The sequence below is a fragment of the Camelus ferus genome, chromosome 35 (assembly GCF_009834535.1).
Source record: "Camelus ferus isolate YT-003-E chromosome 35, BCGSAC_Cfer_1.0, whole genome shotgun sequence".
NCBI classification, from domain to species: domain Eukaryota; kingdom Metazoa; phylum Chordata; class Mammalia; order Artiodactyla; family Camelidae; genus Camelus; species Camelus ferus.
The window spans coordinates 10016235-10040777 of record NC_045730.1 but is presented as its reverse complement, the minus strand read 5'-3'; the positions used below and the strand labels follow the sequence as shown (position 1 = coordinate 10040777).

At 33.8% G+C, this 24543-nt stretch overlaps 1 protein-coding gene across 14 annotated transcripts in view; it reads right to left on the bottom strand.

Moving 5' to 3' along the window:
* Positions 1 to 24543, bottom strand: part of MLLT10 (MLLT10 histone lysine methyltransferase DOT1L cofactor) — a 161278-nt gene that overhangs the window by 110534 nt on the left and 26201 nt on the right. For all 14 annotated transcript variants that reach the window (XR_004317496.1, XM_032473931.1, XM_032473921.1 and 11 more), the window contains one exon: positions 12919 to 12973. Coding sequence is in view for 10 of the 14 variants with exons in the window: in XM_032473931.1 (XP_032329822.1) it covers positions 12919 to 12973 (55 nt within the window). In the remaining 4 variants the exon portion in view is untranslated. The remainder of the gene's footprint in view (positions 1 to 12918; positions 12974 to 24543) is intronic.

Here is a 24543-nt window from a genome sequence, read left to right as displayed (position 1 = left end):
GATGGAAAAAGAACCATCCAAGATTAGAGGGAGAAGTATCCAGCTGGCACAAAGGGCCAGGAACAGTGCCTGTTCCCCAAATGTGACTGGAAAAACTCATAACTCATGGGGCATTCACTGGGTAAAAGACTCACAGAGGTCTTCCCTCGGTGTGGGGAATACATGCCCCCAGACCAAGCACTGCTCTGGACCCACCTAATAAATCATAACAGCAGGACTTGAAAAGATCAAACTGTTTCCGAAGAACATTAATTGTATTTTAGGACAAAACTCAAGGAGATTTATAGGGATGCAAAAACATCCAGATCTGTGTCAGCAAAAATGGAAAAGTAGGCAGCTCCAAGGGCACATTCCACCACAAAAACATCAAAAAGTCAAGCAGGAACTGTCAGAACCAATTTTGTCAGGAGTCCGAAAAAGAGAGTGAAAATTCTGCAGCAACCAATCAAAATGCTAAATCAGAAAAAGGCAACTTAAAAATGTTAGGAAAGTTTTGGGAATTTTTACTTTCCCTTGACCCACACCACCCAGGGTTCAGCAGAGGTCTTGAAGACGGCACCATGCGTTTCTAGTGAAGAACCACACCTCCTGGTTTCAGAAGGAGCAGTGCAGATTTTATTTGCAAAGAATTGTGTTTCTCTATCCTAAAATGTCTGTGAGCTACTGAAGAACTGACACAACATGCCTGTACTCTGACAAGCTCAGAACTCACTCAAGGCAAAAAAAAAATGGTAGGTATTCCTTAAATCATCATGAGGCAGTCAAAAAAACTCACACATGCCTGGGGCAAAAGATTAAGGTTCAAGTATATAATCTAGTGCTATGAGCCTAAGAGGAAAACATGGGCTCTGTGAAATTGGGGCTCTCAAAAGTGTCTGTGCATGCTAGGGAATTTAGACAGCAACATATGCCCACGGCAGGATACATCTTCATAAAAGACCTGATGAAATGCTAAACTTTCATCTCTGGTTATCTCCTAGCACAGTGGGTAAAGGCTAAGTAAGGCAGAGTTGTAAACAGATTGGTTAGCTACTGAAGGAATGGTCCCAGCAGAGTCAGTCTCTCAGTCTGTCTCTCTCTCTCTCAGTCTGTCTGTCTGTCTGTCTCTCTCTCTCTGTGTCACTTGCTATTTTGGTACCTGGTATTAAAGCAGATCTTTGTCCAAACACTAATTGAAGCTAAAGAAACAGAGATAAATACACATTCTCAAGTGCACATGTAACATTTGCCAAGAAAGACTCTATGTTAGGACATAAATCTCAATAAATTTAAAAAGAATTAAAGCATACAAAGCATGTCTTCCCCAAATCCAGTGGAATGAAGCTAGAAACCATTAAGAGGAGGAAAATGGAAAAATTACAAACACTTAGAAATTAAACAACACAGTCTTATCATAGAAGAAATGAGGGTAATAGAAAGCAAATGTTTAAAGGGTAGAGGGTTTCCTTTTGAGGTGATGAAAATGAAATTACATAGAGGTGGTAGCTGTACAACATTGTGAATGTTCTAAATGCAGCACTTAACTGTTCACATTAAAATGATTAATTTTGTTATGTGAATGTCATTTCAATTTTTTGAATTATACACACACACACAGCCAGCCAGCACACAAAATAGTATAATTCACAATGTCTGGAATCCAATCAAAGATTACCATGGATCCAAAGAAGCAGGAAAACACAATCTGTAATGACAATAATGAATCAAAAACATCCAAAAACTGATATAAATGATAAAATAAGCAGAAAAAGCAACAAAACAGTTATTATAACTTCATTCTATATATTCACAAAGTTAAGTGGAGACATGGAAGATATTTTTAAAAACCACATTAAACAATAAACAACTATTTAAACAAAAATAACGACAATTCATTGTAGTTTATAACAGATAAATGCATAACAACAACTGCACAAAGGCCCCCCCCAAAAAAAGAAAAATGGAACTGTATTATTTTTAGGATCTTATACATGAAATAGAATAATAATATCACTTGATGGTAGACAGCACTGAGATAAAGATTTATACTTTAAACCGAAAGACAATGACTAGCACAACACAACAAAATATATAGCTAATAACATAGCAAGAATAAAATGAAATCAAAAATCAAAAGCCAAAAAAAGAATAAAAGAGAACAAAAAGTAGACAGTGTAAATGATAAACAAGTATCAAGATATCAGATGTAAATCAAACTGTATCATTAATCACACTAAATGTAAATGAGCTAAACACCTCAGTTAAAAGGCACAAACTGTCAGAATGAAGAGAAATAAGTGAAAAGATGCTCAACATCATTAGTCATCAGTTAAATACAAATCAAAAACAAAATGAAACACCACTTCACATCCACAAGTGGCTAAAATAAAACAGACATTAAAAAAGTGCTGACAAGGATGTGGAGAAATAGGACAGCTCCTGTACAACTAGCAGGAATGTAAAATGGCATACCCACTTTGGGAAATAGACTGGTAGTTCCTCAAAAGGATAAGAATTTTAACACATAACCCTGGAATTCCACTCCTAATAATAATACGAAGAGAAATTAAAACATATTTCCTCACACACACACACACACACAAACTGGTAAACAAATGGTCACAGCAATACTATTCAAATAACCAAAACGTTAAAACAATCCAAACAGACCTCAACTGTGGAATGTGTAAACAAAATATAGTACATCCATACACTGGAGCATCAGTTAGCAGTTAAATGAAATAGTAATACATGCTACAACTGGAAAACAATATGCTAATGATGCCAGTCACAAAAGACCACATACTGTAGATTCCATTTATACAAAATGTCCAGAACAGGCATATGGACAGACTGGGTTAATGGTTATCTACAGTGGAGGTGTTGAGGGCAAATGACAAGTGAATACTAATGGTATATTTTTGGTGGGATGAAAATGTTCTAAAATAGATTCTGATAATGGTTGCACAAGTCTTTGTAAAAACCAATTGAATTGTACACTTTAAAAGGTTCAATTAATGGTATGGTATGTGAATAAAGCTGTCATATTTTAAAAGAAGACAACAGAAAACAATTTAACTTTTTATGAGGGTAAAAGACTGAACACACACATCACCAAAAAAGATGTAAGAATGGCAAATAAACACATGAAAAGGAGCTCAAATTTTTATTATTCATTAAGGAAGTGCACAAGGATTAAAAGCACAAGGATCCACAGATACAGAAAACAAACATACAGTTACCAAAGAAGAAAGGTGGAGGAGGGACAAATTAGGAACATGGGATTAACAGGCAAAATAGATAAGCAACAAGGATTTACTGTATACCACAGGGAACTATATTCAACATCTTGTAATAACCGATAATGGAAAATAATCTTAATATATATGTGTGTGTGTATATTATATGTAACTGGGAAAAAAAACAAGGGTATCACTACACACCTCTTCAATGGCAAAAATTTTTTTAACTGACAATACCAACTGTTGAAGAGGATGTAGAGCAACCGGAATTCTCATGCTACTGATGGGAATGTAAAATGTTACAACCACTTTAGAAAAGTTTGTCAGTTCCTTAAATAATTAAGCATGCACTTATAAACAAGCCATTTCATTTCTAAGTATTTACCCAAGATAAATGAAAGCCTATGGTCATACAAAGACATGTACTCAAATGTCAATAGCTTCATTTGTAACAGTTGAAAACTAGAAATAGTCTAACCATCACCATCAACATGTAAATGGATAAACTGCTATAATCATACAAAGGAACAGCAGAGAACAACAAAAAGGAATGAAATATTGATAGATGCAACAAGAATAAATCTCCAAATAATTACACTGATAGAAATGAACCAAACAAAAATAGTGTGTATATTATATATACATGTTTGTATGCTTAGACACACATATACAGACACACATACAGATTCTATTTATACAAAACTCTAGAAGATGTAAATTATAGTAATAGAAGGCAGACGACTGGTTACCTGGGACAAGGCTATGGAGAAGAAGGGGCGGTTCAAATACAGTACAAAAAAGTATGAGAAAAGTTTTAAGAATAATGGACATGTTCACTGACTTGATTGTGTGGATGGTTTCATGTGTACATAACATTAGTCAGAACTTTTCAAACAGTTCACTTTAAATAAATGTCATATAGTGAAAGTCAATCATATCTGAATAAAGCTGTTTTCAAAAAAACAAATCTTAAAATAAGTTCTCAATCTAAATTTTAATTTATATTAAATACTAAATCATTTATACACAACAGTTAATGGGACAGAGTAGATTAAGGAGCGATTGAGAGGGACAAAGTAGATTTTTTTAAATGACCAAGCCATATGCTGCCTATAAAAGACACTTTTAATAAACATAAAGACTCTAAGATTAGAGAAAATAAAGCAAATGAATGGAAAATGATATACCATACCAACAGTAAGAATATAAAAACTAGAGTGACTATTTTGATATTAGATATAAACTACAAGACAAATACTCCATAGATAGAAAGGGATATTTCATCATAAGGAGATGATTTAATAGAAGGACATAACAATGAGAAGTGTGTGCACCTAATAATATAGCCTTAAAATACATGAAGTAACACTTGACAGAATTAAAGGAAGAAACAGACAACGTTCCAATCATGACAGATTTTTAACACACCATTTTCAGCAACTGATAGGTGAACTATACCAAAAAAGAATCAGTGAAGACATAAAAGAGCTTTACAGTATCAACTGTCTTGATCTAACTGACTAGAACACTATATTCAACAGCAGAGTACTCATTCCTTTCAAATACACATGGTACATTCACCAACACAGATCATATGCTGTGCCCTAGTAAGTCTTACTGAATTTTAAAGGACTAAAATCATCTAGAGTATAATCATAACCACAATGAAATTAAATTAGCAACCAGTAACAAGTAGGTATCGAGCAAAACCACTAATATATGGCAAATATTTAATATATTTCTAAATAATGTATGGGTCAAAGAGAAAATCACAAGGGAAATTTGGAAAACATTTTGAACCGAGTAGTAACAAATATACAACATACCAAACCGGAATGCAGCCAAAGCAGTGCTAGGAGGAAGACTTACAGCTTTATATACTTTTACTAGAAAAAAAGATCTAAAATGAAAGAACTAAGCTGCCACCTTGAGAAGTTAAAAAGGTAGAGCTAAACATACACAAAGTAAATGCTAGAAAGGAAATAATAAAAGATTAAAGCAGAAATCAGTAAAACAGAAAACAGGCAGATGACTTTAAAAATTAACAAAGCCAAATGCTGTTTCTTTAAAAAGGCAAATGAAACCGACAAATGCTAGGTATGCCAGTCAAAAAAAACCAAACAGAAACAAAACAAAGAGCAGAGACCACAAATCACCAATCTTAAGAATAAAAACAGGGTTATCACTATGACACACTACTGATCCAAAAAACATCAACAGGGTAATAAGAAAATACTATATATACTCACTTTCCAGAAATAAATTTTTTTATCAAAAATCTTCCCAGAAGGTTTCATTCTAACACTACAAAGTTTCACTGGTAAATTCTGTCAAACCATTCAAGTAAAAGTAATACCTTTTACAAAAAAACTTTTCCATTTTCAGTGACTATCACAGCCCTTCCATAAAAAAGTGACAAAAACATAATTTTTTTAAGAAATGGAGAATTACATGAGAACAGTAAGATGTATGTCAGGAGTTTAGTAAATGAATTTCACATTCACTAAGAGTTTCATAGGGTTCAGAAAGAGGGTAAAAGCACACGGAAATATTAAATTTTATCAGGCTAATAGAGAGGGTAGATCAGAATGATAAGAAGTAATCCAAGAGAAAGTTCTACACACCTATTAAAATGGCCAAAATCCAGAACACTGACAACACCAAACACTGGCAAGGGTGAGGAGTAACAGAAACTCTCATTCATTACTGGTAAGAATGCAAAATGGTACAGAACTCTGGGAAACACTTCGGCTGTTTATTACAAAAACTAAACATACCCTCCCCATACAATCTAGCTTATGCTCCTTAGTATTTAAGCAAAAATAGCTGAAAACTTATGTCCACACAAAAAGCTGCACATGGGTATTTATAGAGGCTTTATTCATAACTGCCAAAACTTAAAAGCAACTAAGATTTCCTCCCATAGGTGAATAGATAGATAAACTGTGGTACCTCCAGACAAACAATTCAGCACTAACAATAAATGAGCTGTCAAGACATAAAAAGACATGGAGGAAAATTAAAAGAGTATTACTAAGTGAAAGAAGTGAATCTATAAAGGCTACATAACTATATAATTACAAGTATACTACATTCTGAAAAAACAGAAAACTGTAAGAACTGTAAAAAGATTAATAGTTGCCCTAAAGTGAGGCGTGAGGGATGAACAGGCAGAGTACAGACAATTTTCTAGGGCAGTGAAAATATTCTACATGATATTATAATGATGGCTATATATCATTATAAATTTGTCCAAACACAGGATATGTACACACTGAGAGAACCCTAGTGTAGATAACAAACTTTGGGTAATAATTATGAATCATTATAGGTTCATCAATAGTAACAAATGTTTCAATCTGGTGGGGGGTGCTGATAATCAGGTAAGCTAAGCATGTGTGAGGACAAAGGGCATCTCTGTACCTTCTCTTCAATATTGCTGGGAACCTTAAACTACTCTAAAAATGTCTTTTTTTTAAGCAATTCAAAATAACACAAGAATGAAAAGGAACACAAAACAAGAAAAACAAATAGAAAACATTCAGTAAGATGGAAAGTTTAAATTCAAATGCAATACACACACATGCACACACAAACACACAAAAAAACTCATGTGCATACATTAAGTATAAACAAACTAAAATTTACTTCAATTAAATACAAAAACTCAGACTGGCTAAAAACACAACTATTTGCTGTTAACAAGAGACAAATCCAAAACAGGAGAATACAGAAAAGTTATAACTAAAGAGAAGATACACCATTTGAAAACGAAAACTAATAGAAAGGTGAGATGTTTAATATCAGTTGAAATATACTTTGAGATTAAAAAAAGCACCAGAGAAAGAGTACACCACAATGATTAAAAAATTTCAATTCATAAGGAAGAGATACACTAATTCTAAATATGCATACACTTAATAACATCATCAAAACATATAAAGCAAAAACTGAGACACCACAATTACAATGAGAAATACTAGCATACATATCTTCCTCAGTAAATGACAGAACACATTCAACAAATCAGCAAGGATACAGAAGATGTTAACAACCCAAATATCAAGTACAACCTCATGGGTTTATTTTAAACATTACATTCCAAAACCATAGAATTTTTTAGAAACTCACAGAGAACCTCCTTAAAAACTGACCTTATCCTACCCATAAACCAAGTCTCATAACACACCCCGCAGGTGTCCTAAGTGTAAATCTTTACGACTTTGGATAGCAGTGGATTCTTAGATATGATAGTAAAAGCATGAACAACAAAAGAAAAATTAAATTGGACTATAAGAAATTAAAAACTATCGTGAATCAAAGGACATTATAAGGAAAATGAGAAACAATCCACAGAATGGGAGAAAAGGTTTGCAAATCATGTATCTGGTAAGTGATTGGTATCCAGAAGATATAAAGAACTCTTACAGCTCAACAACAAAAAAAAAAGACAAACAACTCAATTACAAATTGGACAAAGAATATCAACAGATACTTCTCCAAAGATTTACAAATGCCAACAAGCAAATGAAAAGATACTCAACATCACTCATCACTAAGGAAATGCAAATCAAAACCACAATGACATGCCACTTCATATCCACTGAAATGGCTATAATCTTAAAATTCAGAAAATACTGTACAGGGAAATATATACAAGATCTTGTGGTAGTTCACAGCGGAAAAAAAATGTGACAATGAATATATGTATGTTCATGTGTAACTGAAAAATTGTGCTCTACACTGGAATTTGACACAACATTGTAAAATGACTATAACTCAATAAAAAAATATTAAAAAAAAAGAAAACAAAATACGAAGTGTTGGTGATGAGGATCGCTCATACATTGTGGGAATGTAAAAATGGTGCAGAACTATGTAAAACAGGTTGGTGATTCTTTAAAAAGTTCAACACAGAATCATCATATGATCCATCAATGTCACTCCTAGTATATACCCCCCAAAATTGAAAAGATACTTGTTTATACAAATACCAATGTTCTAGTATCTATACCAATGTTTACAGCAGTACTATCCACAACAGCCAAAAGGTAGAAACCCAAATGTCTTTCAACAAACGACAGGATGATAAAATGTTGTCTATACACACACACACACACACACACACACACACACAATGGGATATTAGTCAACCACCAAGAGGAATCAAGTACTAACATAGGCTGCAGCACTGATGACCCAGAAAAACATGTTAGGTGAAAAAAGTCAGACTCAAAGGTCACACACTATGATTTCAGTTACGTAAAATATCCAGAATAGGTAAATTCATAGAGACAAAAAGTGGTTTGTGGTTTCCAGGGGCTAGGGCCGGGTGTGTGTGAATTTTCTGCATAAGAAAGGGTGTTTTCTTTTAAGTGATAAAAAATGTTGTGGAAACTGAAAGAGGTGGACATGCATAACACTCTGAAAGCAGTGAGTGCCACGAAACAGTAAGTATACCTCAAGACGGTTACTTTATGCTATGTGAATTTTACCTCAATTTTAAGAAAATAGAATACAGTATTCTTCCTGTTCTTCCTTCACAAAATATACTTCAGGATAACAAAATTGTTGATAAGAATAGTTTTGTTTAAAGAAGCAATCCTGCTAAGACATAAAGTAATGAGAGAAAATCATTATTTATTCAAACCTCTATTTACTAAATGGATCTAGACACTGATCAACAGCTGCTAATGTCACACACACACACACACACACACACAAAAACAAGTATCATATGCCTCCCAAAGGAAGTATACAGCACTACCAACGAAGTATTCTTGCCTTTCTCGACAATAAACTGATTATGATCAAGTCTCTGAATACAACTACTAATGTACAGAAAATACATGGAACTAAGTGATGTGTTAGAAGAAAACACACACATACATCCCATCTAAGATGCAATCAACGAAGTCTACTGTGGGGAAACTACAGAGCAAATGACTCAGATTTTTCTTAAGTAAACTGACAAAACGCAGGAATGGGGATTACAGAGAGACCTTAAGAGACATACCAAGTAACTGTAATGTATGCACCTTATTAGGATCCAGCTTATGCACCTTACTGGATCCAGATTCAATAACTATATAAAAAAAAAAAAAAAAACAGGAGACAATCAGGAAATTTTGAACAATGACTAGATATTTGATGGTTTTAAGAAATCCCTGTTGATTTTTTAGGTGTGATAATATACAGTATATTTTTAGAATATCCATGTATGTTAGAAATGCTCACAGATTTCAAAATAATCAGAATACTGGGGCTGGGAAGAATATAGAGGAAACGACTGGCCATGACTTGGTAACTACTAAAGTTGGGTACACCAGGCTGGGGAGTCCTCTACATTTATGTATGCTTGAAATTTTTCCATAATAAAAGTGGTTTTTAAAAATAAACCTGTAAAATTTTACCACTTTTGTATCTCTGATGTCCATTCCCTCATTTTTATCCCTCCTAATTCTTCTGTCTCAAACAATTACTCAGTATCTCTTTCTTGGACTTAAGGCAATAAAGCAGTCTTATCTTTGGAGAGTGTGGGTTCTAAAGTCAGAGCATAAAAACAAAACAAAGTATATATAATCAAAACTCTCCTTGAAAAATTTCTTAAAACTCCAATAGAGAAAGTACATGACACTGTACATCATTTTGAATACACAACCTTGCTGTATTCACTTAACTGTTCTGTCACATAATGGCCCTCAACTCTTTAAAATGTCTTCAAGAAAGTAAGACAGCCAACATCACCTTTTACCTGGCCCCCTCAGTGTACACTTCACGTCTTTGTCAATGATGGTGGGAAAGCGAGGGATTTCCATATAGGTCTACCTGAAGCATAAGCTCAGTGAGTAAAACGGCAGACTCAACTAACTCTATAATTTAAATAGGCCATATAGCTGATTTTAATTATGTTATTTACATGCACTTATGATCCAGTTCCACCTTTCTTTTTTATAGTTAATCTGGTTTCATACCCTTCCAATCCATTCACCACAATGCTATCAGAGCGATCTTTCTAAACTAGAAAACCCATGTTATTCCTCAGCTTCAAAGGCTCCTCACAATCAAAAGGATCAAGTTGTTAGTATGAGAAAAAGGTGGTTGGGGGAGAGAAGAAGGAAGAAGGAGAGGACAGGAAGGAAGAGGAGGGGAGGGGAGCGAAGGAGAGAGGGAAAACAAACAAAATCTTACCTATACCATTAGCTCTACCTCTCAGAAATTTTACCAGTCACACCTTACAATCCAAATCCCTGATATACCTGTGTCTTTATTATTTGCTTCTCCCTTTGCCTACAATAACCCACTTTTCACACACCAAGCTATGTTAAAACACTTAACCTTCAACAGCTGAGAACTACGGAGTGATTGACATTGAAGAAAATTTAAAGTTGAATTGAGAAATCCCTAATCCTGACTAGCAAGGGAAAAATAAATCTAAAACTTGGAATGTTTTCCAGCACAAAAAATAGGTATTAGCTACTAAAGAACAATATTATTGATACTATACATCAGGTACATTGTGAGGTTTTGTTAACCAGCCTAGAAACATAGTTAGCATTTGTATAGGAAAATGCATTCCAGGTTCCAAAATTATTTTGGAATACAATTTAGTCAGAATTTTTTTAAATACACATCAAATTTAACTATGATGGGATTGCAACTCAGTAAGGAAAAAATGAACTGTCCAATAAATGGTAATGAGACAAATGATAATAGCATTTTAGCAACCAGGAAAAAATAAAGTTGGAATCATAGCTCACACTGTATTACCTGGATATATTCCAAATGTATCAAAGATTAAACTGTAAGAAAAAAAGAAACCATAAAAACACTAGAGGGAAACATGAAAGAATTTGTTATAACTTTGGAGTAGGGAAGGACTTCCTAACTAATGGTCCAAAATACAGAAGCCATGGGGGAAGGGGGGGTAGCTCAGTGATAGTGTGCTTAGCGTGCACAAGGTCCTGGGTTCAATCCCCAGTATTTTCATTAAATAAACAAACAAACTTAATTACCTCTCCTCACCAAAGAATATAAGCAAAATAAATTTTTTTTAAATACAAAAGCCATGAAAGAAAAGAGTAATAAATTCAAATAAATAAAAATCAAAAATTCCTCCATGGTAAAAACCCCCATAAACAAAGATTAATAACTGGGCCAAAACTAGTCCAACTCATCACAAAACCCTCATATATGAGGTGTTCCTATGAAAGCCCCAACAAATCAGAAAGAAAAAGATCAACAACCAAACAGAAAAGGCATATGAACAGACCATAGAAGGGAAAATACAAACTGAATAGCTCTTAAAAACACGAAAAAATGCTCAGTTTCATTCATAGTAAGAGAAATGCAAAATAACTGCTCTGAGATGCCAACTTTCATATACAGGATTACCAAAAGTTTGGAGAAGAGCTGTTTCATTCATTGCTGCTGGGAACACAAATTGGTACAACCACTAAAGAGGATAATTCAGAACTATCTACCAAAATTAACTGCAGAATCTCTTTGACCCAAGAGTTCCTTTTCTGGGAATTAACAAAATCCTGCAAGTGTCCTTGCATACAAGGAAAATGACATATATACACAAGCATTAGTCACAAAAGCAGATTAGAAACTCCATCAACAGGTGACTAATTACATAACATATGGTAAACAAGAAAGCTCTATACTGATAATAGAGAAACTGTTCAGTGCAAAAACTTATGATGCAAGAGAGTATGTGTAATATTCACTCATTTGTATAAAAGCTGAAGAAAACACCTCTATTCATATTTATTTGTATACGCACAAAAGTAATAAAAGCAATTACGTTGGTGGCAGAAAAGCTGTTGAGAAACTAGGCAGATGGTGAACAGGAGTAGGAGGAAGGGTTTCTAATATTTAAAATTTTAGAAAATGTGACTAATAGAGTCTAAATATTAAATTAAATATATATATTTATCCAGCATTAGCCAAAAACATTGTATTTTTCGTTTTATTTATTTATACCCTGACTCTATTCTATGCCCCAAAGACTTTACAATTGGCTGCCCAAAATGGAAGCACACACTAATAGTAGTTTTACCTCTACTTTTTTGAGTTTCTTCATCAGTCACTTAATTTTCATAGTATTCCATGGTTTAGTAAATTAATGTCTACACATTTAAGAATGGTATGAGCTATAAAGAAACATGGTTTTCTCTAAGGAAGGTAACAAAAAATAGAAGTAAAAGTGAGAAATACACAAGAGTCCTCAGGAAAGCACACCAAAAGTCAGCATTTGTTTATATTCTAAGCAACAAAGATACACATGGTGTTAACATTCATTGGAAACATCAATCTAGTAATACACAAGAGAGGAAAAAAAGACTCTAAAACAACAGATTTTATCTCTAACCAAAAATAAAAGTGGCTTATTTTCCCAATAATTTCTAATAAAAGAAATTATATCCATTAAAAAAAATCAAGACTGTAATTAGAAGTATTGTGGATCATTCTGCATTTTTAAAAAAATGCTTTAAAAAAATGCTTAACTTTGTCCAAAAAAGAGAAAAATTGTGTTTCAATAAAAAAAAAAGGATTCATAAATTATATCTGGTACTGTTACAATTATCTGAGTGGTAAACACTATTCGATATAATACGAACTACCAGATACTTTAAAATACTCCACCACTCCAGTTTTCAACAAAATTTTTTTCAAAAATCTCTGCACTTACCGCCATTATCTGTTCTTTTTAAAGCTCCATCCTTATGAGGACACAGTTCACATCTCTATTTAAAAAGAGAGAGAGAGAGAAACAAAGAAATTTTTCAGATTACCGAAATATAACGTCTTCTCTGTAACTTTAGGACTATTAAAAACGTGGGAGCAGCATTTTTACTAGTTGCCATCAAGAATATTTCAGAACATTCCTCACAAAGTAATTCTCCGTGACACGCGATCTTCCTCAGAGTACCAAATGACGACTTCAAAAAAGTAAATGTTATTTAACTTTTAAATTCCTGCCACAATTATTTTTCTAACATTACATTAACAGAAACAAAACGATTCTCTGAACAAAGGACTGGAGCACAGTTTTTAATATTTGCCTCTATCCCTTTACTTTGTCTAGAATCAACCAGGATTATTATATAGTCAGTTGGGTCTGGTTGCTCCTAAAATAAAGAGCCAAACTCAAATACAGAATTTTGATAAAAGTGGGAAAACAGGATCTCACATGTGCTGACCTGTCTTTGGAAGGAAGGAACTGCTCTGATTATTCTAGTTACTCTCAGCATTCACACAATGGTACTCAAAAGTTACTATGTATCCCTCTCCCTACCGCTCCCACAATTTGAAACCAGAAAGAAACATCAAGTCAATACCACCATTTCTTTTCACTACTGGCAAGAGGACAGATATAAAAATAATAAATAATAATAATAAAAAAAATAAAAATGGCACTGTCCCACTTGGAGGTCACACGTGACTATTATTTGTACCATACCTGCTCTGCAAAGAGGTTTGAAGCATATAGTATAGTAACATAAATGAGTTGCAAAGGAAAATAAGAGCAGGAAATTAAGATAAAATAATGAATAAGTACAAAAAACGTAAGCCATAAGATTCTGTATTTCTTGTCTTCCAGTATTTCACTCTCCTAACTTTCTGCTTACCTCTACGGCAGCACCTTTCTGATCACTTCATCCAGCCTTTAAATGTGGTGGTTCCTCACGGCTCTGGCTTAAGATGCCTTCCCCTTTCATGTTAAGCACTAGGCAATCTCATTTTCCATACATGTCCTACCAACTAAATTACTAGGATATGCCAGTGACTCCCCAATTTTACCTCCTATTCAGATCTGTCCTTAGATCCATCTATAAAGCTTCCTACAATACACAGGCAACTTTAAGCTCTGTCCAAAATGTATGACAATACTTGCTCTTCCAGCAGTTTTCCCTTGCTTTGTGATGATACTCAACCACACACTGCCCATACAAGACACCACGACAATCTTTTGACAGTTTCAAGAACTACTCCTCAATGTCATATTTAATCAGTCCCCACATTTTGACCATTCCTCCTCTCAAATAATGGTAAGATTTACCCTCCTCTCTCCATCTATACTACTATTAGCTGACACAAGTCAACACCAGCTTTCATCAGGACCACTTACTTCAGTGACTTCCTAGCAACTGGTCTCCTCGTATGCACTCTTATTTGATCCCCACCAATCTACAGAGTGAGCTTCAAAAATGCAAATCCAAATAACTTATGGTGAAAAGAATATGAAAATACATGTATGTTCATGTATGACTGAAGCATTATGTTGTACACCAGAAACTGACACACTGTAAACTGACTATACTTCAATAAATGTATAAATAAAGACATATCCAGACCAAAAAAAAACCCAGTTAGTCCAAACAGAGTACTGCCTCACTTAAAAACCTTCAATGGTTTCCCTATATGATCTAACCCTACTTACCTCCACAACCTTCTCTCTTTTTAACATCTTACAGTCTGGGCAATACTGTCTTTTCTTCTTTAAAATCTGTAAGTACTCCAAAGCCCATTCACAGACTTTAAATGAGTTGTTTTCACTCTACCTGGAATACTGTTCTTCACCCACCCTCTTTCACAGATGGATAATTTCTATTTATTCCTCAGATCCCTGCTTCAAGTCACCTCCTCAGAGGTTTCTCTGAATCCCTGCATTAGATTAGGAGCCATATTAGAATTAACTACACATTCCTTGTTATATATTGCAATTATAATTAATTATTTATGCAATTATGTTTAGCTCCTCTGCTAGATTATAAGCTCCATTTCCTGGCTGTAGCCCTAGCATGTTTCATAGTCTCCAGACATGGCAACCCAAAAAATACATGACAGATGGATGGAAGGGGCAAAACTACAAGCACACTTACTAAAGACCAGCAGTAATTTGGTTCTAAGCCATAGAGCAATCACCCTCACAGATGAAAATACTATTAGTTGTGTGATTTACCCTGTGGGAAAGAAAGAACTGCTTTATAGAAATGTAACTAAATCTAATATAAAGACTACAACCAGAGATAAATACTCTTTGGGATGATTAGGTATATGAATAACTGTTTAGCAACTGGGGAAGAGAAAATTCAGATCACTAATGTATAGCCAAAATTTTGAAAAACAATTTCAACATAAGAACTAAAACAAAAATAATCAGTAATCAAATCTAAGGAATTAAAAACTTCTATAAAAACATTAGAATAGACTTCAAAACAGATTTTTTAAACTAAAGAAAAGTAGATGCAGCAAATAATGAGAACATTTAACCTCACTTATATTCAGAGAAATATGAATATAAGTCACAAAGAAATAATAGGCATTTCTGCCCACTCAGTTAGTAAAACTTTTCTTAAAAGATAATCCCTAATGTTCAGACTGCAGTGAATATTTACTTTCATATACTGTTAATGGCACTATAATTCTTTTGGCAAACAATTTAGCAATATGATTCAAGAAAAATATTCAATTCTAGAGAGCCAATGGAAATATAACAGAAATGGCATTTATTGAGTACTATGTGTCATTTTAAAATCACTTATATACTTTAATTCCAAGACAAGAAATATAAAAATATTTTATATGGCTGTTTACAACTATAAAAATGTTATTAGAAGTCTAACTGTATAAAAATGAAGGAACTAATGTTATACTAACAAAGATTTTAAATTAATTTTTTTAAAATGCAGAGAAGAAAACTAAAAGAAAACTACATGCTAAGTAAAATACTAGTACTATGTCTTCCCACTGAAGGCAAAAAGAGATATATGTAGGAAACATGAGAGAAAAGAAGATTAGAGGAAAAGAAAAGAAGTTAAAAGACTATACCCTAAACTCAGGAAAAAAGGATCAAATTCTATACAACAGAGACTCCAAATCCTATAGTAAGCCAATCCAACCTGAAAAGTTTCATAGGGAAGGCTGCAGCTATACATGTTACTATTAGAATTCCACAGATGTATTCTTATTTTAGTAAGTGACAGGCACTGGGAAAAGACAAATAAATCCCATGAAAGGGTAATGAAAGGGTAAGTTTATAAGAAGGCAAAAAAAAAAAAAAAAGCCACATTAAAAAATCACACTTTTTTTTCTAGTTTATATATAAGTAGTTTGTTAACTCTTAGCCCCATACCCCTATCTTAATCCTCTCCCCTTCCGTCTTCCTACTGGTAAACATTTGTTTGTTCTATATACTGTGAGTCTGTTCCTTTTTTGTTACATACATTTATTTGTTTTATTTTTTAAATTTCATGATCTCACATTTTACCAAGGGACAAAAAACCCTTTAAACAAAATAGCCCCAACAAGCAGAAGTTATGCAAGGTGGTTCTTTTCCTACCTCATGTAATATAGTAAGAAAGCATGCAACTATTTTCCATCTTTATAATGTAGGCATCAATTTCCAAATACTTTTTCTGCTTTATATTAGATTCTGTTGCCAAAGTATAAAACTCACTATACTTCACTAAATCAAATTCATCCAAAATCCTGACCTTTAGGCAAGTGTGGCTATGTGGCAATCCATTCAGCTATATTGGATTACCCAGACTATGAACACCATTAAATTACAAAAAACAACAAGATAATAATTGAAAAAAAGTATACACTAATAAGAAGGATAAACTCAAGGTTTAAGTTGATCTTCCTCATATTATATAAAAGATGTAACTATGGCATGAAAAAGTATCTACAGGATAAAATAATTACTATTATCATTTCATCTTCTTTTAAGCAAAAGATAAAAATAAATCTAAAGAAACCTATTTTTTTCTTGTGTTTTAAAAAGGCTACCATAGTAAAAATAAGCACCCCTAGTGACCAGGCTGGGGTCTCCAAACAGCATGTCCCAAAGTAATCAGGAATCCTAGGAGAAGTGGATGATTCCAGGTTTAGGTCAAGTAAGCCCAGGATACCTTGTTCTATCAAATAGCAAGGAAGCTTTAAAAGCTTGCTTCAGTCATGTTAAAACGACTTACGGACCAACCTAAAGTAAGGCTCCTGCTGGCCAAAGATGGAATCACGCAATGCTAATAAAGACAGTAAGTGCAATGAACTGAAACATACCAAATATTTTAAAATCCACAATAAAATTAATTTCTACTTCTAAAATGGCTAAATAAGCTTGTTAAGAGACAAACCCTTATGCAAATAAGCAGCCAGATTCTGGTTTCCTACCAGAAGTCAAAACTTGGAAGGGACCAGCACAAGAAGAGTTTCCCCTTTTCAGGACTTCCAGCCTAAAGACAACCCACAGTCAGCCCATAGTGGCTTCTGTAGTACTAATACCTGAAGAATCATAAGATAAAGTTTAGAACAATCAGGAAAGTAAGGTCTGAATCCAGAAAGAGGAAAGAAACAGGAGGGGAGCCCCCAAATTTTTATGTTTAAAATCTGCCTAAATTTCTCGCTGATCTTGGGTTGACCATTCCATTGCCCAGCGTAGGCTGGAGCCCAATTAAGGAAAAAAAGAAATGAAATGAGATTTAAGCAATTGCTCAAAACATTTACTAGGCAGCCTGAGTCCAACCACATCTAGAGCCTAATAAAGACAGTATCAAATAAAAATTCTAAAACTTAAAAATACAATACATGAAGTAAAAAATTCACTGAACAGGCTTAACAGGATCAAGATGAGAAAGGAAAGAGTCAATGAGCTTGAAGCTACATCAATAGATAGGATCTAATATGAAAAAGAGAAAACAGTGAAAAAAATAAACAATATCAAGAAGTCTAGCATGTATTACTGAAGGCTTGAAAAAGGAGGAGGAGGAGGAGAAGGGAGGAAGGGAATATGAGAATACGACAGGGAAGAAACTTTTGAAGAAATAATGGATAAAAATGTCCTCTATTTGAAGACAAATTATGGAATCAAAAATTTAAGGGCTGGGGTAGGGGGTTGGTTAATAGCTCAAATGGTAGAGCGCATGCTTAGCATGCACGAGGTCCTGGGTTCAATCCCCAGGACCTCCTCTAAAAAACTAAATAAATAAATAAACACAATTACCTCTCTCTACCCCTATGAAAAAAGGGAGTTCAGTGAACCCCAAGAACTTAAACTGCATGCCAAAAAGCAAATAAAGGGAAAAGTCTTAAAGCAGCCAAGAGAAAATGACATATCAAATACAGGAGAAAAGTAACTGGAAAAAATGGCAGATTTCTCCTCATAAACTATGAAAGCCAAAAGTGGGTAAAACATCACCTTTAAAGTGCTTGAAGAAAAAGAACTGTCAATCCAGAATTCTATATCCAACTAATATATCCTTCAAAATAAAGGTGAGGTACGTATTTTTCAGGCAAAACAGAGCAAATGCATTTCATCACCAGAAGATAAGGACTATAATAAAAGCTAAAAGGAATTCTTCACACTGATGAAAAATAGTACTAGATGAAAATGAGTATCTTCCAGAAGCCAGGAAGAATACCACAAATGGTAAATATCTGGGTAAATATAAAATACTTTAGTTCTTAAATTCTTAAAAATACATATGATTATTAAAAGTAAAAATTATAATACTGTCTTCAGGCTTATAATATATGTAGATCTAATACATAAGACAACAGCATAAGTGACAATGGGCAGAGATGATATAAAACAATCTCTCCAGTTACAAGATTTCTACACTTTACAAGAAGTGATACAATACTAACTATAAGGGGTACATTAAATAAAGAAGACTGTAAAAAGCTAAGGAAATGGGAGAGAGGGCATAGTTCAGTGGTAGAGCATTGTGTTTAGCATGCATGAGGTCCTGAGTTCAATACCCAGCACCTTCACTTAAAAAATAATGATAAATAAATTAAAAAATAAGTAAATAAACAGCGGGAAGGGTACAGCTCAAGGTGGTAGAGCACATGCTTATTAGCATGCACGGGGTCCTGGGTTCAATCCCCAGTACCTCTTCTGGAAAAAAGTAAATAAATAAATAAACAAACCTGAATACCTCCTTCCCCCCAAAATATAATAAACAAACAAACATAATTCCCCCCCTAAAAATTTTTAAAGGTAAGGAAATATATTGAAATTGGTACAGGAACACTAAAAATTGATGCAAACAGAAATAGCTTTACAAAACTGATTTATTAAAAATTCTTCTCTATGTACAAAAAATTAAGTTGTACCCCTTATTCATATGTTACATAAAAAGTAACTCAAAATGGATCATATACTTAAATGCAAGAGCCAACACTATAAAATTCTTAGAATGAAACTGGAGTAAATCTTCATTACTTAGGGTTGAAAAATGGTTTCTTAGATACAACACCAAAGCAGAGGCAACAAGAGAAATAATAGACAAATCTGAATTTTCCAAACCTAAAAACTTCTGTCTTGCAAATAGTACCATCAAGTAAAAGACCACCCACAAAACAGAAGCAGCATTTACAAGTTCCATATATGATAAGGGACTTATTCCAGAATATATAAAGAGCTCTACAACTCAATAATAAAATGATATATATTCCAATTAAAAATTGGGCCAAGGATCTGAAAAGACATTTCTCCAAAGAAAACACATAAATGACCAAAACAAACCCATGACAAGATGTCTAACATTCATTAAGGAAACACAAATCAACACCACAGTGAGATACCACCAGGATGGCTAAACAGTAACAGATAAACAAATCCTGTTGGCCAAGGATGTGGAGAAATCAGAACCCTCGTATGTTGCTCATGGGAGCATAAAATGGTGTAGCTGCTTTGGCAGTTCCTCAAAGAGTTAAATACAGAGTTACCACACAGCTCCAAAATTCCACACCCAAAAGAAATGAAACCATACACCTACACAAAAATGTGTATGCAAATATTCAAAACAGCATTACTCATCACAGTCAAAATGTACATACAAGCTGAATGCCCATCAACTAATGAATGAATGGATAAAATGCGGTATATCCATACAATGGAATGTTACTGGACAATAAAAAGGAATAAAGTTCTAATACATGCTACAACATGAGCGAACCTTAAAAACATATGCTAAGAGAAAAAAAATCACTCATGAGGGGAGGGTATAGCTCAAGTGGTAGAGTACATGCTTAGCATGCATGAGGTCCTAGATTCAATCCCCAGTATTTCCACTAAAATTAACTAATTAATTTAATTAATTAATTAAATTACCTCCCCCTGCCAAAAAAGAAAAAAAATTACTCACAGAATACCACATATTGTTATTATTCCATTTACATGAAATATCCAGAATAGAGAGAGTAGGTTACTGGTTGACGGGGACTGGAGAGGTTGGGTAATGGAGAGTGGCTGCTAACAGACACAGAAGCTTCTTTTTCAGGTGATGAAAATGTTCTAAAATTGATAATGTGATGGCTGCACAATTCTGTGAATATATTGAAAACCTCTGAATTGTACACTTTAAGTGCCTGAACTATATGATGTGAATTATATATCATTAAAGCTATTTTTTTAAAAAGATGAAACAAAACTTAATGAAAATTGTACATGTAAACCCCCATATAATTACATTAAATGTAAAGAGACTAAAACTTGAGACTAGTTAAACAACAGAGTGTGTTGGCACAGATAAAAAAGTAAAACCCAATTATCTAATGTCTGTAAGAAACTTTACAGGCACAAACAGGTTAAAAGCAAATGGATAAAAAAGATACACCACACAAATTCAAAGTATAAGATGGTGAGTAGGTATATTTAATATCACAGACAAGAGATTTTAAGACCAAGAAAATTGGTTAAGATAAAGGAGATATTTCATAATGATAAGCATCAAGTAATAAAGGCAGAATAATTATAAATGTGTACCTAATAACAATGTTTCAAAATACATACAGCAAAAATCACTGCAAGGAGTTAAGTACGCAATTTCACAAGCATAGTAAGATATTTTAACATATCTTTCTCAGTAACTGACAAAATTAGACCCCCCCAAAAAAATAAATAAAACATGGGTAATCTGAGCAATACTATATATAAACCACCATACATATTCCTTTCAGGTGATGTGGGACATTCATCACTAAAGACCATGTACTGGGCCACAAAACAAGACACGATGACTTTAAAAGGAACAAAATCATACAGAGTATGTTTCCTGACCACATTAGGGGGAAAAAAGCTATAAAATTTATGACCTAAGATTCCACCTAAAGAATCTACAAAAGTGCAAAGTAAACCCAAAGTGAGTAAAAGAAAGGAAAAAGTAAAGATAATAGCAGAAAAAAGTGAAATAGAAAAGAAACAGTAGAGAAAATTTTAAATCAAAGCTGGTCCTTTGGAAATATCAACAAAGATGATAAACCTCTAGCTAAACCAATTTAAAACACACACAAACACACAAAATCACCAATATCAAGAATAAAGCAGGAACTACAACTACAGAACTCTCAAATTCGAAAAAAAAAACAAAAGATTATTAACTCTGTGCTAAACAATTCAACAACTAAGATGAAATGGAAAAATACCTTGAAAATTACAAGTTAAAAAAATTGACAAGATGAAACAAAATGTGAAGAGCCCTTTAAGTTGAATTCATTATCAAAATCATTCTCCAAAATAAAACTCAAAAAAGCTCAGATTTTTTTCCACTGGTAAATCCCATCAAACACCAAGGAAGAAATAGCATCAATCTCAGAAACACTTTCAGAAAATAGAGACTACTTCTGAAGTCATTTTCTAAGTTCAGCATCAATAGCACTAATGAATACACCAATACTATCAAAACCTGAAAAGAAACTACAAAAAATATAGATTAACATCTTCCAAGCATTTAGATGCAAATATATTTATAAAATACTAGCAATTTAAATCCAGCAATATAAAAAAAAGAACACACCATGACTAAATGGTGTTTATTCCAGGAATACAAGGTTGATAAAACATGAAAATAAAAGAATGAAATTTACCATATTAATTTTATAAAAACATATCATATAATCATGTCAATAAATGCAGAAAAAGCATCTGACAAAACTCAACACCCATTCATCCATAAACTGTTGCAAAACTAGTAACAAAAGGGACCTTACTCAACCTGTTAATCATATCTTTTTTTGTCCTATATTTGCGATACTTTGGGGCCTTGCTGACCCTGGACAGGGCTAGCTAATTCCTGGAGATGGCAAACAACTCCTCAGCTAGCTTTCATATGCAAACCAACCAATCCACAGCTCCCATCCCCAAACCCTCTCTATCTATTTTACACTGCTACTATATTCCCCTGCCCTAATAACCCCAGGGCCAGGTACCAGACAACTAGGGGCAGCCCTCATGCCCCGGGGCCCTTGATATTATTCAGGGCAGATAATCCTAAACCTGATTAACATTCCTTGACGTTTCCTCCCCACAGAAACTGAAGGCTCTTGCCTTTACTGTTTTCCCTTTCACTCCCTCTGACCAGGGTGCTTACCCATGTGGCTTCTTATGTCACAGAATACTTCCCCCTCCTCTGGGAATCATGAGTATACATAATTATCTTTTCAATGACAGTTCTCTTCTGATCTGTTAGCCTTGCCTGCCATACTTAATAATAATAAAACCTGTATTTTACAACAACCTGATAATGGTCATCAATAAAAAACCTAGAGCTGACATCATAATTAATGGTATAAAACTTGAATGCTTTCCCCAAAGGATGGAAACAAGATTTTAAGTACATGCAATAAAGGAAGAAAATAAAAATACAAAATAGAAAGAGGTAAAAGTTTTGTGATGTGATAACTTATCTACCAAAAAACTTGCAAGATTAATGTGAGTTAAGTAAGGTTCTAAGACACAAATCAATAAACATAAGTCAATTCTATTTCCAAATACTAAGAATAATTAGAAATTGAATTCTTTAAAATACCACCTAAAATAGCAAATAACACGAAATATTTTTTAATTTTAAAATCAAAAGACATGCAAGACAAAAGGCTAAAAACAACAAAATACTATTCAGAAAAACATAAAGATGATTTAAATAAATGAAGAGATATGCCATGCTAATGAATAGTAATATCTAACATTGTTAACATGTCAGTTCTCAAATTGATCTACAGATTCAAAGCAACTGCAATCATAATCCCATCAGCCTTTTAGAGAAATGTAAAAGCAGATATTAAAATTTATACAGAAGTGCTAAGGACTTAGAATATGCAAAGCAATCTTGAAAAAGATGAAAAAGATGGAAGGATTTGCAAATCTGATTTCAAGACTTTCTATAAAGTTACAAGTAATCAAAATACTGTGGTAATGATATAAAGATTGACAAACAGATCAATGTGACAGAATACAGATCTCTGAAACAGAGCCCGCTTCTGCAGCCATGTGATGTTTCGCACAATCCAGTGAGGAAAGGAGACTCTTTTCAATAAATGGTGCAGAAACAATTGGATATCCATATGCAAAAAAAAAAGCAATGAGATGCATCACAGACCTAAATATAAATCAGCAAAAACAAAAAGTTTTAGAGGAAACAAATGAAATTACCTTCATGACTTCAGGGTTAGGCAAAAGTGTCTTAGCTCACAGTAAGCAATAACTATAAAAGAAAAAACTGATAAATTAGACTTCATCAGACTTAGATATTTCTGCTCATCAAAAGACACAGTTAAGAAAATAAATAGGAAACTACAGATTTGGAGAAAGTACTTACAAAACACTTATCTAACAAAGGACTGGTATCCAAGACATGTAAGGACCTTCTGCAACATACACACACCCAAAAAGTAGACAAAGAATAAAGAAAAACATAAGGAGAGAAAGAAGGAAAAACGCTAAAGCTTTGAACAAACTCTTCACAAGAGAAAACATATGAATGGTCAATAAGCAAATTAAAATGTGCCAAATATCACTGGTCATTATGAAAATGCAAAATAAAACCACAATAGTACCATTTCCAGTCAAGATGGAATAAAAGAGACCAGATTTAGCCTTCTGCATGAACAATAAAAACCTAACAAAATGTATGAAACAACAGTACTTAAGATTTTGGACAACAAGCAACAGAAGACAGTGATCCCTGGAAGACAAGAAACAAACAACACAAGCCACACATTTGCCCAGCTTACTGCCTTGAGAGTTTCCAGGCCGTGGACCAGGGAGAAGGAACCCAGGCAGAGCCTGTGGGCTCCCCAAGTTGAGGAAATGGAGCTGGGAGTCCAAGGAAGCCAAGGTGGCTAGAGCTCACAAGGGACACCAGCACTGAGTAGAAAGCTGGGGAGAGAGAGAAAAATGAAGAGATCTACAGAGGCTCACCCTAGAATATGTTGAGTAACTCATCAGCACTTGCATATGAGAGAACTGTTGAAGGCCAGGGAAAGAACTACAGAAAGATTTAGAAGTAACAGCACCCAGAACTCA